Raw genomic sequence first — 12,581 nt, 5'->3', positions numbered from 1 at the left:
CCAACGAGAGTTAGTCCAAGTGGTAAGCGGTTTGGTACCGCTTAAGTGAAGTCTCTAGTTCGAGCTTCAGGGTATGCAGAAATCCCTGTTGAGAGACTCAACCACTACAGCCAAGTGCACGACGCGAGTCGGATCCAGATGTAGTCGAAACAAAATTCCAGTAAATTGGGTTGGGCAAAAAAAAAAAAAAAGGAAAAATCATGACTTCACTCATCTAACTCCGTAAGTCATCTATGCTCTTCACTTCGTTCTTCGCTCCTGCTCTCCTCACCCTGTAGTGCTCTAGATTTCTAAACTCCCAGATCCGAATTCGGAATTCCCAAATCCAACTTCATATATGCTCATGCTTGTGACTTCGCCTTCACTTGTGGCTCTGTCATTGTTGTGCTCTGAATTCCTAAACCTTGTCGTATTCGTCTCAATCAACTGTACAACCGTTCCCCGATCACAATTTGATTTTTTGTTCAATTATATTACTTTTACTTCTTAGTATAAAAACTAACTTGACATTCATGAGATTCAATTTGTTTTTAAATATAATATTTTAATTCATTTTATCTTTTATTTTTATTTATTTTTTTAAGATAGTTCTTATAGTAATTGCACATGCTAAATATTTTATCAAATAGTGACTCTAGCTAAACAATTTCTATCTATTACCAAATAACTAACTTAACTATTTTAATTTACTCAAATTAATTAACTAGTTCTTATATTAATAAGTGGAAGTAGTAGTTTCTATCAAATGAATTTTATGCTTGTACTGTTTTATTATTCTAACATTTGATTTGTCTTTGTTGACGTTGGATTTGTATCTGCTGTTGGATTCGTCAAATATGAATATTTTTAATTAAATATTATTATTTTAATATCATCGATATCCCCTCAATTGATTCCAATATGACCTATTGTTCCATGGGTTCATTGTTTGTTCCAATTTTTAGTATCTTGCACATAATATCAGTGGTTGTTCGTAAATCATGATAAATACTACCTCTAGTCGTTTATAAGAGTTTATTTGATTTTTATTTTGATCATAAATATAAGATCTTAATCTATTTTGTTTGTCATATTTATCTATTTTTATCCTCAAGGTAGTCTTTATAATAATAGTAGTTGTAATCAATACACTTAATTAGTAAGGATATTTTAGGAAAGACAGCCTATATTTATTACAAATAACTAGCTTAACTAATTTTTTTTAATTTATTCAAATTAGTTAACTAATTCTTATATTAAAAACAAAAGGTAGTACCATTTTGTATTTTTAAAAAGCACCTTGAAGATGTTCAAGGGAGGGAAAGTAATTTCACTTGCATTAACGGTCACTCCCTTTGACTCTATTTATAAGCTTCAAATCTAAAGAGGAGGTGTGAACATGTGGTTCATTTTAATTATAAGCTCTAATTTAAACTTATCTTAACATTTAATATATTTTTTATTTTTCTATTAATTATATATTTTTTTCATTTACTATACTTTCTCTCATCACATTTTTCTATACATTCTTTTTCATCATTTTTTATTTATTATAAAAGTATATTTAAAAATAAAAATATATCTCTAACTTATTATTATTTTTAAATAATTTTAATTGATCTATAAATTAATTATTTAAGGTTTATAATAAATAGATGAAAATGGAGTAATAAACTTAATTATTGATGAGACGGGAAAGAAATGCCATGGGGTTAGGGCGTCACGTCAGAAAGCGCACGCGTGTGCGTGGAGTTGGCGCCTGAATAAGATCCCACTTCCCTTCACACCACTCCATCAAATTTGGCTTTACCATCTCATCTCCTTCTCTTTATGCCTTTCTTTCTCTTTCCCTTCCTCTTGCCACTCTTCTCTCTCCCCTCTTCTTTGACATTCTACCACCTTCTTATTTCAGTTGCCACGCTGTTTCTGTGTCCATAGGTAACTTGTGAGAGACAAATTTGATTCTTAATCTAGGTTACTTAAAAGTCAATTAGTGACATTTTTTTTAAAATTTTACTCTTATTGAATAGAATAAATGAAATATAGGAGAAAAGTGTACAACATATTTCTTCAATGCTCCCTTTTTTAATAAGGATAAATGTAAAATTTTTTATCTCAAATGAAATGCAAGCAAATCATATGTGCGATCAAAGTGTCCGACTAATTAATTCCTTGTCAATAAACTCCTTGGAGTATCACTCTAATCTTTATTATTTATCACTTCTATCCTTTTAATGCTTCATTTCTAATTATACTTTTATTAATTATAGTAAAGATAAAAAGAAAAGGAATGGATGAGAAAAAATATACTAATATTATTAAATGTTTTCTTTAATAGGAGTAAAATTTAACGTATGAGAAATTGTTATAAATAATAAAAAGTTAAGATGTATTCAGTATCTTGAAGTATTTTCTCGAGTGCATCTAGTACCTTAAAATATTTTTTAGGTGCATCTAATACTATAAAATATTTTTTGATGCATCTAGTATCTTAAAATATGCTTTTTAAGTGCTGAAACTATTTTTTGATACATCTAACACTAAAATAAAAAAATATTTGAACGTGCTGAATATATTTAAAAATAATTCAGAATGCTGAATGTATAATAAGATATGGTTAAAAAAATATTTTAGATGCACCAATGATAAATAATAAGAGCCGGAGTCAACTTTTGTTTTTTGTTTTTTTAACTTTCCAAGCCGCAGGGTTTACAGCCCCTGGAAGATTTTTGTCCTCTTGTTGTTGTCTGATAGCGGCGGGGCATGTTTGTAAATAGAGAAAAGCTGCTGATGCCATATCAAATATATGATTCTGCCTCTTGTCTTTTTTCTCAGGCGATAGTGCCCGGATTCTGTAGTCATTCGTGCCGTACCCTCCCCACGCTTTTTCCCGTCAAAATTTTCAGGGAAAATGACACTGCAGTCCCATAAAATATAAAATATTGTAAAAAAATCTTTAAAAACTTAATTATGAATTTGAAATCCCAAAAGAACTTGACTGTAATTTAACAAAGTATAAAATAACCTCTATGCCTTGTTAAGACACATCCAAAGCTGTTGTAAAGTTGTTCTGTCTCAACCTGAAAATCAACACCCTATTCGTAAAAGGCAAGAGGAAAAAAATACCTAAACTTCATCTTATTTCTTCCTTACTCCCATATGAAAATCTTACCCACTCCACTGATATTAACCATTGGCAAAAACTGCTTGTGTTTTAAGTTTGATGTGTGTTGGTCATTTAAATTAGGGTTGTATTATGGGTGGCTAGGATGATAATAAATGCTTTATTTCTTGGTATATTATGGGTGAATTGGGAATAAGTTTGTTTTGTTTCGACATGATTTAATAGGAATTGATAAAAAAATAAAGTTTGATATGGGTAGAAACCCTTGCTATGAAATAAAAGAATATGTTACCAATATGGGCCGTGATATTTTTTTTTTAGTGGAAAAGGAATATATTGATCAAATATTTACAGTAAGCGGTTACAAACTTTTAAGCAGTGCAGCAATACAATCTAAGACACCTTTTGCATTATAGGTGTGGTTAACAATAGAAATAACATTAGTGATCATATCCTCCAGAGACAAATAACTCCTTGACTTGTCAATGATCTCTGTGTCATGCAAGTATACATTAACTGCTTTTGTCACATTTTTTACACATAAGCCATGATCTTCTATGCCTTTAACTCATTGGTAGAGGTTATAAAGGGAGGAAGAAGATGCAATAAAGAAGGGCCAGCAGTCACATGAGGCAAAAGAAAGAAAAGGGTAAAAAGAAATACCATTTTGAACTAATACAATGATGGGAAAAGTTTTTTTTTTTTTTAAGATGGAAGTGATGACATGAGTTTCTTTGTAAATGTTATGATATACACAAATAGTTAATTTGATATTGGATACATGTAATTGTATGTTTTATTTTCAATGGGTTGTGAAAATGGTATAATTACATCTATATGAAGTTGTGAATAAAAGTTGGTTATATATTACATTATAATATATAATCAATTGTCATTATTCACACCTTTTATTGTCATACACCCTTCATCACTTGTCACTCATAATATTATCAATTCTCAATTTATGTGCTGATATAGGTTTGAAAAAATAATGTGATTTTAAACTACATAACGTTATACAATGTTGTATAACATCACAAATTCTTCTAAACTAATACATTTTTTTTATAATGTGATATAGAATCATTATTAAAAGTCAGTTATCATTTATATGAAATTTTAAAATCACTTGTCATTAATGACACATTCACCCATCAATGGGTTTAGTAGAACTTGTTAATGGTTGTACTATCACTTATCAATTTATCTATTCATATAAGTTTAAAAAAATGTGAGCTCAAGTTACATATTTTTTGGACTAATATGTGAGTTTTTTTAACTAGCCTAGGTTACTTTGTTTGCTATGGTTTATAATAAGGACCACTCCATCCTTACATATTGAATTTTTTTACAATGATTATTGTGGTGTTTATGTCATCTCGTGATTATATTGTTTATTTTTTAAAAACAAAAAGTAGACCAATTCTATAAATCACTATATCAGCAAGAAAATTATCAAGTTACAGTAACACTATTAACAAATCAAGATATAGACATTAACAATTGATGCAAGGAACATTGATTTAAATTTATAATTCTAGTATATTTCACTTAAAGTAGAAATATTATATTATCTTATATCACATTATAATAAGAATGTATTACTAAAATTTATGCTAATTAAATGACATTTTTTCACAACTTAAGTAGATTCCCATGAGCATATAAATTGACATATCACAATTATGTCATTGACAAGTCATTATGCCATCATTAACAAGTAAAGGTGTCATTAATGACAAGTGATTTCATAATTTTTATCAGTGATAATTGATTTTTAATAATAATTCTATATATCATATTATAACAAAAATGTATTAGTTTAGAGGAATTTGTAATATTATAGGACGTTGTACAGCATTATGTCACTTAGAATCACATTTTTTCCAAGCATATATCATCACATAAATTGATAACTGATTGAATAATGAGTGACAAGTATTGAAGGATGTATTGACAATGAAATGTGCAAATAATAAGAAGTAACTATGTATCAGAATATAATACATAGCTGACTTTTATTTACAACTTTATATAGATGTAATTACACAAATTTCACAACTCATTGAAAATAAAACATACAATTGCATGTATCTAATATCAAATTAACTATTTGTGTATATCATAAATTTACCAACAAAAAAAAAACTCTTGTCATCACTTCTATCAAAAAAAAAAAATCTTTTCCCATCATTTGTATAGGTTCAAAATGGTTTTTTTTTTTTTGTCCTTTTTCTTCTTTTGCCTCACGTGACTGCTAGCTCTTCTTCATTGTCTTTTCTTCCTCTTTTTGTAACCTCTACCAAATAATTAAGGGCATAAAATGTCATGGCCTTTGTGTCAAAAACGTGACAAGTCAAAGAGCCATATTAATAACTATCATGGCTCATATTAATAACATATTATCCTCTTTCGCAACAGTGTTTCTATCCATATCAAGCTTCATCTTTTCCATCAATTCCTGTTAAACCATGTCGAAATAGAACAAACTCAATCCACTCACAATACATCTAAAAACAGAGTATCCATCATCATCCTATCCACCCATAATAAAACCCTAACTTAGATAACCAACACACACCAAATCAAAAACACAAGTGGTGTTTGCCAATGGTTAATGTTGGTGGAGTGGGCGGGATTTTCCGATGGGAGTAAGGAAGAAACAAGATAAAGTTTGGGTATTTTTTTTTTCCTCTTGCCTTCTGCGAATAAGGTGTTAATTTTCAGGTTGAAACAGAGCAACTTTGCGCCACCTTTGGGTGTATCTTACCGGGGCAGAGAAGTCATTTTACACTTCATTAAATTACACTCAGATCCTTTTGGAACTTCAGATTCATTACTAAGTTTTCTAGGACCTTTTTGTAGTATTTTATATTCCATAGGATCCCAATATCATTTTCCATAGAAAGAATGTGACTATGCAATGCACGAACAGCTTGAGATATATTTATCAAAAGATAAAACTGAGTCACCTTAATTTCCTTTTCTTTTGCCAATAAACCACTCTGATTTTACACATGGGATTTGAATTATAAAACTTGAACTATAGTTTTAGAGTTTGTCTGGATTTAGTCTTAGACAATGTTTATTTTCCATCCAATCCAATTTAATATGACTTTTCACCAAAGCCCATGAACACCCTATAGATATTTCTTTGACTCACTATCAACATGTTTTTTTTTGGATTAACATCACTTTCAGCGTTTTGAATTTGATTTTATTTTGATTTTTTTCTTTAAAATTTGAAATGAAATTTGACTTGACTTTGATCTTAAGATTTGAAATTTAAAATATGTAATTTTGATCTTTAAAATTTGATCTCACGTTGGTTTTGTTTCTCATTTTAAGAACCAAAAATATTGTTTCAAGGACTAAAAATATTTAAGTGAACTAAAATGAAGTCTAATTTTAGAGATCAAAATGAAAATAAGGTTAAATTTCAAGAATTAAAATAACTTATTTTAAATTTTAAGCCCTAAAATCAAAATTAAATTAAATGTTAAGGACCAAAGGTGATAATTTTTTTGGTGTCAGAAAGGCTGATTGATCTCACCGCAACTTGAGACTATTGAGGGCCTGGTTCTTTTAAAAACGTTGAGTAGTTACATGCATGAAATCTGATTTTCAATCGACGAGAAAATTCTTTTTTTTTTTAATCCTTGCGATGCAATATATAAATAATCATGGAAAAAGTAAAATAAAATGAATTTTCCAGGAATATCTGAAATCATTTTTACATGTTTAACATGGAGCCTTCGATCAATGCAAGACTAATAATAGCCAAGAACAGAGTTAGAGGGAAACCAGCAGGTCTTCCAAAATCACCGGATCCTCTGACACACAATTCTATAGCATTGCGTTTTTCCGCTTATCAACCTTCACCTCAACACTCCTAACCTATCATTATGAGTAGCATTGATCCACCTCTGAGAAATTTTTTCAAACGCTTGCAATTCAAGTTCCTTTTGGAGGTCGTTTTGACTTCGATCCTCCCAATCTGCAGCAATGAGTTCGAGGGACGAAAACGATGATCTTAGGCGGCCCCTCCGTCATGCTGGTAGCTGGTACAAAATGGGTTCGAGGCAGTCCAGCATGATGGGTTCCTCTGTTCAGTCCATGCGAGAAGGCTCAATCTCTGTTCTGTTCTGTGTGCTTATCGTAGCATTGGGCCCTATTCAATTCGGTTTCACGGTAATATCATATCTTATTACTTCCCTGGAATTGGTCAGGCGAAATATTTCGTTGATTTTTGTTTTGTTTTTATTGCAATTACAGAGTGGGTATTCCTCTCCCACGCAAGAGCAAATTATCCTTGATCTAAATCTCACGATATCGGAGGTTTGAAACGTATTTGAGCAATGTCATTTACTTTCATCTCTAATCATTACACCCGGTTTTGGTGAATTTAATATTGGGAACAGTTCTCTGTATTTGGATCTTTGTCCAATGTGGGTGCGATGGTGGGAGCTCTAACAAGTGGTCAGTTATCAGAATATATGGGACGTAAAGGGGTATATGATGTTTTAGTATGTTTTCGTCTTTAAGGTGGCCAACTGTGAATGAGGTTAATGAACCTTTGGCATGTTGAATTGCAGTCGCTAATGATGGCAGCAATCCCCAATATAATAGGGTGGCTTGCTATTTCTTTTGCCAAAGTAAGTGATAGCATAAGCAGTTTTTGTTATTGTCACTGTTCCTATTATATCAGTATTGTCATTCCTGATATATCCAACTTTCTTACCTTATTACAAGTATTCCTGCTTTTGCAGGACTCATCATTTCTGTTTATGGGGAGATTGTTAGAAGGCTTTGGAGTTGGGATAATCTCTTATGTGGTAATCCTGAATTCTTGATATGCCTTTTATCTCCCATTCGTTGGAATAAAAAGAAAGCTCAGTGAAACTCGTGTTCTGTCCTTCTTCCTGTTTAGGTGCCTGTTTATATAGCCGAGATAGCACCTCAGAACATGAGGGGGAGCCTTGGATCTGTTAACCAGGTTTCGCCCTTGATCCGGCTTCTTGAGAAAATGTGTATTTGACTTTCTGTTGTATTTAGATATTAATATTCACATCAGTGTTCCTCTTGTTTCAGCTCTCCATTACAATTGGAATCATGCTGGCGTATCTGCTTGGCCTTTTTGTCAACTGGGAAACGCTTGCTGTTTTAGGTAAATTCCCAATTATTCAGTTGGTTGGTGTTCTTTGAGGGAGAACAATTGAATTTAGTCTGAGTAGTGGGAAACAATTGTCAGAGACATAAATACAGGTACTGGTCAATTCACAGAGAAACGGGAACTTGATGGGGGAGAAATTTAGGAATAATTTGTATATACAAGGTTTGCTAGATGTTATCATGCTACTTTTTGGCCAAAAAAATCATGCTACTTGACTGGATAAGTTTTTTTTTTATTTTTTATAAATATTCTTATTCATTTATTTTGATGGGGAAGGAGGAGGCTTGAAAGGTTGGCTTAGAAATGTTTTCAACTTATCAATGTAGACTGTCTTAGTTGGCCTTGCCTAAAAAGTTGATCTTGAACCCAGGCAAACTGTTTTTAAGTTCAATAAAAGTACTGTATAACTTCAGTTGTTTCATAGTTCTCCAAATTTGACAGAATATTATGTATCCAATGGGTGTTAAAGCATTGAAGTTGAGGGAGCATAAATCCAACAGAATGAAAAATGTTCTATTTCATTACAGGTGCTTTGCCTTGTACAATATTAATACCCGGATTATTTTTCATACCAGAATCACCCAGATGGCTGGTATGAATCATTCGTTGTGTTATGTATTAAACTAATTTTCTATCTTTCAATTTTATTAATTTATACACTCTTTTCAAGAGACGAGCAAAATAATCAATAACTTTTTTATTTTCTCTGGCTTGGGGGCACTCTGGAAAATTCAGGCCAAGATGGGGATGACAGAAGAATTTGAGACTTCATTGCAAGTTTTACGAGGGTTTGACATGGATATAGTTGTTGAAGCAAATGAAATTAAGGTATTTAACTCATTATTTTGTTATATCTAAGTTAGAGCCAAGGCTTACACGTTAACAGAAAGTATATGCAAATTATGTTTAAAGTACGGATCCAGAATATTTGTTTAAAATCCATACGCTACTAAGTGTTTTCTGTAGAGATCTGTTGCATCAACAAGCAAGCGAGTGACGGTTCGGTTGGCTGACCTCAAAAGAAAAAGATATTGGTTTCCTTTAATGGTATGCTCGAGTCTATTTTGATCCTTAAGTTACTCCCATTCTCCTCCCAAGCTTCTCCAATTGTTATTTACTGAGAAAATTTAAAACCTAAACCTTTCGGATAGTTGATTGCCTGCAGGTAGGTATTGGATTGCTTGTGCTCCAGCAATTGAGTGGTATTAACGGAGTATTGTTCTATTCAAGTACCATATTTCAAAATGCAGGTAAAATCTACCAATGAGATGTTAACTTTTCAGTTATTTTTTTCATGAAATTTTGCTGTATATTAGTTTTGTTTTTTGAATAATTTTGGAGATGTAGGAATTTTAAACCTTTGAAATGCGGATTTCGATATCATTCGAGAAGATTTTGAATATGAGATGCTTGTCCAAGGGGACATGATCTCCACTTTATTATCTGTTAATCTGTCATTGTTCCATGGCAAACATAGTTATTTTACGGTGATAATGATGTGTTGAAGACACATTTGAACTTCAGCTGTTCTGAACTTCAGTTTAACTGGCTAGTTGACTTCTGTTCTTGGTAATTTTGGCTTGTACGATCAGGTTTGACAAACAGTAACGGAAGATAAATTGAGGTTTTGAAATGACAGTTTTAGTAGCTCTTAGATTTTATTTGACTTCTTGTTGAACAGGAATTTCATCCAGCAATGTTGCTACATTTGGACTCGGAGCTATACAGGTTAGGTACTAGATAACATGCATTATATTATAGCACACAATATTATAACCTCGTTTCATCATTAAAGTCTCATCATTAAAATTCCTTTTCAGGTCATAGCAACTGGAATCGCTACTTGGTTGGTGGACAAAAGCGGACGAAGACTGCTTCTGATAGTATGCATCAAGCAAAATTCAACCATTTGTCGATACTTGTCATTTTAAGGATACAAAATATGAAATCCATGATTGCTTCTGCAGATATCCTCATCATCAATGACAGTGAGCCTCATTCTTGTTTCAGTAGCATTCTATTTGAAGGTTGGTACTTGTTAGTGGCACAGGCTTAATTCACTGCCAGGAGCTTAGCTCTGTTTATAACTCTAATTATGTATTTATACCAGGGAGTTGTACCGGAGGATTCTCATCTATATAGCAATCTGGGAATACTATCTGTTGTTGGTCTCGTGGTATGTTATGTGGATTAGGTTTGATGCCTTTGTTCGCTTGCCTTCATGGATTCAGTCCTTACCAGTTTGATCAACTTTTCCTGTCCAGGCTATGGTGATCGGCTTCTCTCTTGGACTGGGACCCATTCCATGGGTTATCATGTCTGAGGTATGCAAACATATTACTACCTTTGGTTCTTAATATAAGTGCTAGTTGACTAATTTAAGTAGTTTAATGAAATTAGTTAAGTCAATTATTTATTATAAATAAGTATTGTCTTCCTTAAAATACTATTGTTAATCATGTGTATTAGTTAGAACTGTCATTTGATAAAACTTTTAATATGTGCACCTACTATAAAGACTACATTGGGAAAAAATAGATAAACATGAGAGACGAAATATATTGGGGTCTTATATTGAGGATCAAATTGAATGGTAAACTAGCTCTTATATTAAGAATCAGAGGTAATAATTATTTTTCCTATTCCAAACAAATAAACACAAGATTTTCCCTTTAGGCCAGAAGAAAGAGTCTCAAGATGGATCACGTAGTTGTAGGACTAATGCATGTCAATTTCCTGCTGTTTTCTCAGTTCTTAATGTTGATCCACATCTATTTCTTAGACATGAGATAGTAAGGCACAAAGTAAATTATAAAAAATTTTATTTAATTTTTATTGAAATCGTTGAGATTTTTTTATTTTAAGGACACACTCAAATTTTTCTATAAAGATTATCTTATAATTTAATCCAAATATTTTTGACAAAAGTTTCTTGTAGGGCAATTTTTCTTCTTCTTTGGGTTTACATGTGTTGAAAAAGACAACTTAGAGTGTGTAACATTCATGCCAACAGGGTTGGATGGGGTTAATCCTTTATAATGTGACGAATTATAGTTCAAATCCCCATTAGGAGAGATAGCCACATTTAATTCTTAACAATGCCCGGAATAAGATTGCTACAAGCAAAAAGCGGAAAAACAAAATGAAGAAGAAAGGGAACATCTTGTTGAATTTACCTTGCTCGGATACTATTAAAGAAGAGAAGATCAATACGGCAGTTTTTGTAGAAGGAATCACTGAGTGGTTTGGATGGTGCTTTTCAGATCCTTCCGATAAATATAAAAGGACTTGCAGGTAGCGTGGCCACGTTAGCAAATTGGCTGATTTCTTTTCTGATCACAATGACCGCAAACTTGCTTCTAACTTGGAGCAGCGGAGGTCTGTTCTCTGTTGTGCGTGTTTTGAGTACGTGTTGTGATTGTGCATAATATAGTTAGTTAATGTTGTGTCTTCACCGCAGGAACCTTCACAGTCTACGCAGCAGTATCTGCCTTCACAGTTGCTTTTGCGGCAATTTGGGTCCCTGAAACTAAAGGAAGGACTTTGGAAGAGATTCAGTCATCCTTTAGATGATCCTCTTCTTTCTTTTGTCCAGTGAATGATGTCCACGAGTTTTCTTCTTCCTCTTTTTGACGTCATTATTCTTTTAAAAATACAATACAAGGGATGAATTGGGCGATGGGTGTAGAAGCAACATTTAATAAATCTTCAGATCAGAGCAGTCTGCCCTCTAGATCACAAATTGTAAACTTTGTTTCTCTTATCTGATGTCGGTCACAACTGCTGAATGAATTCAGAATCAGAACACTGTACATACTAAAATGTATGGCATGCCAGGTGAATTGTATGACAAAATGCTTTTAAGTTTTAATCTTAACTAGGGCCAGGTTGGATTAAATAAGTTTAGTTGAATGAGATAGGTTAAACCAAAAAAAGCTGGGTAGTTTTCAGCCCTTAACAGGTTAAAGTACTAGCCCATTATCAATGACCGAGTTAAGAGATTAGTCTTTCACAACATAATGAATTAATAATCGAAACCTTACTAAAAGAGGTATTCATATTTAGTATCTAACAGTGCTTAAGGGCATATAAACAAGTTGAAGCAATCCAATGCTATTTTTCACTTCAATCCATATGGGCCAGTCCAATGGTATGGTCTGGCCCAATTTCCTCCTCATACTAATCTGGATGCTACTTTAGCACGGCCCCAAAAACTTTGTGAGGTGCGAAGGATTTCCCAAGTTCTAGAATATTGGAATGTGAAATCATCTTCTTTTTTACGACAAAAGAATCATCCTCTGCTTT

The 12,581-nt window shown here is 32.4% G+C and overlaps 1 protein-coding gene across 1 annotated transcript; it reads left to right on the top strand.

The window, feature by feature from the left end:
• The first annotated feature begins 6,995 nt into the window (after positions 1 to 6,995).
• LOC114737788 (sugar transporter ERD6-like 6) lies at positions 6,996 to 12,015 on the top strand. The gene is made up of 18 exons (XM_028925765.1): positions 6,996 to 7,294; positions 7,379 to 7,441; positions 7,525 to 7,614; positions 7,699 to 7,758; positions 7,873 to 7,938; positions 8,034 to 8,099; positions 8,195 to 8,270; positions 8,804 to 8,868; positions 9,012 to 9,104; positions 9,243 to 9,323; positions 9,442 to 9,526; positions 9,958 to 10,004; positions 10,097 to 10,159; positions 10,244 to 10,303; positions 10,387 to 10,452; positions 10,541 to 10,600; positions 11,540 to 11,654; positions 11,737 to 12,015. Exons 1-18 carry the CDS (start codon positions 7,109 to 7,111, stop codon positions 11,847 to 11,849), a joined length of 1,455 nt encoding a protein of 484 aa, XP_028781598.1. The 5' UTR covers positions 6,996 to 7,108; the 3' UTR covers positions 11,850 to 12,015.
• The last annotated feature ends 566 nt before the right edge of the window (positions 12,016 to 12,581 follow it).

This window comes from Neltuma alba, unplaced genomic scaffold (genome assembly GCF_004799145.2).
Source record: "Neltuma alba isolate B1F8T4 unplaced genomic scaffold, ASM479914v2 tig00002800_pilon, whole genome shotgun sequence".
NCBI classification, from domain to species: domain Eukaryota; kingdom Viridiplantae; phylum Streptophyta; class Magnoliopsida; order Fabales; family Fabaceae; genus Neltuma; species Neltuma alba.
Note: the sequence above shows the minus strand (reverse complement) of the source record. Positions and strands in the feature narration are given on the sequence as shown.

What these genes read in the sequence shown, in the direction of transcription:
- LOC114737788 (XM_028925765.1), top strand. Translation starts at nt 7,109, where the DNA reads ATGAGTTCGAGGGACGAAAACGATGATCTTAGGCGGCCCCTCCGTCAT. An exon ending in TTGGGATAATCTCTTATGTG is followed by an intron (nt 7,939 to 8,033) that starts GTAATCCTGAAT and finishes CTTCCTGTTTAG; the next exon opens with GTGCCTGTTTATATAGCCGA. An exon ending in GATATTGGTTTCCTTTAATG is followed by an intron (nt 9,324 to 9,441) that starts GTATGCTCGAGT and finishes GATTGCCTGCAG; the next exon opens with GTAGGTATTGGATTGCTTGT.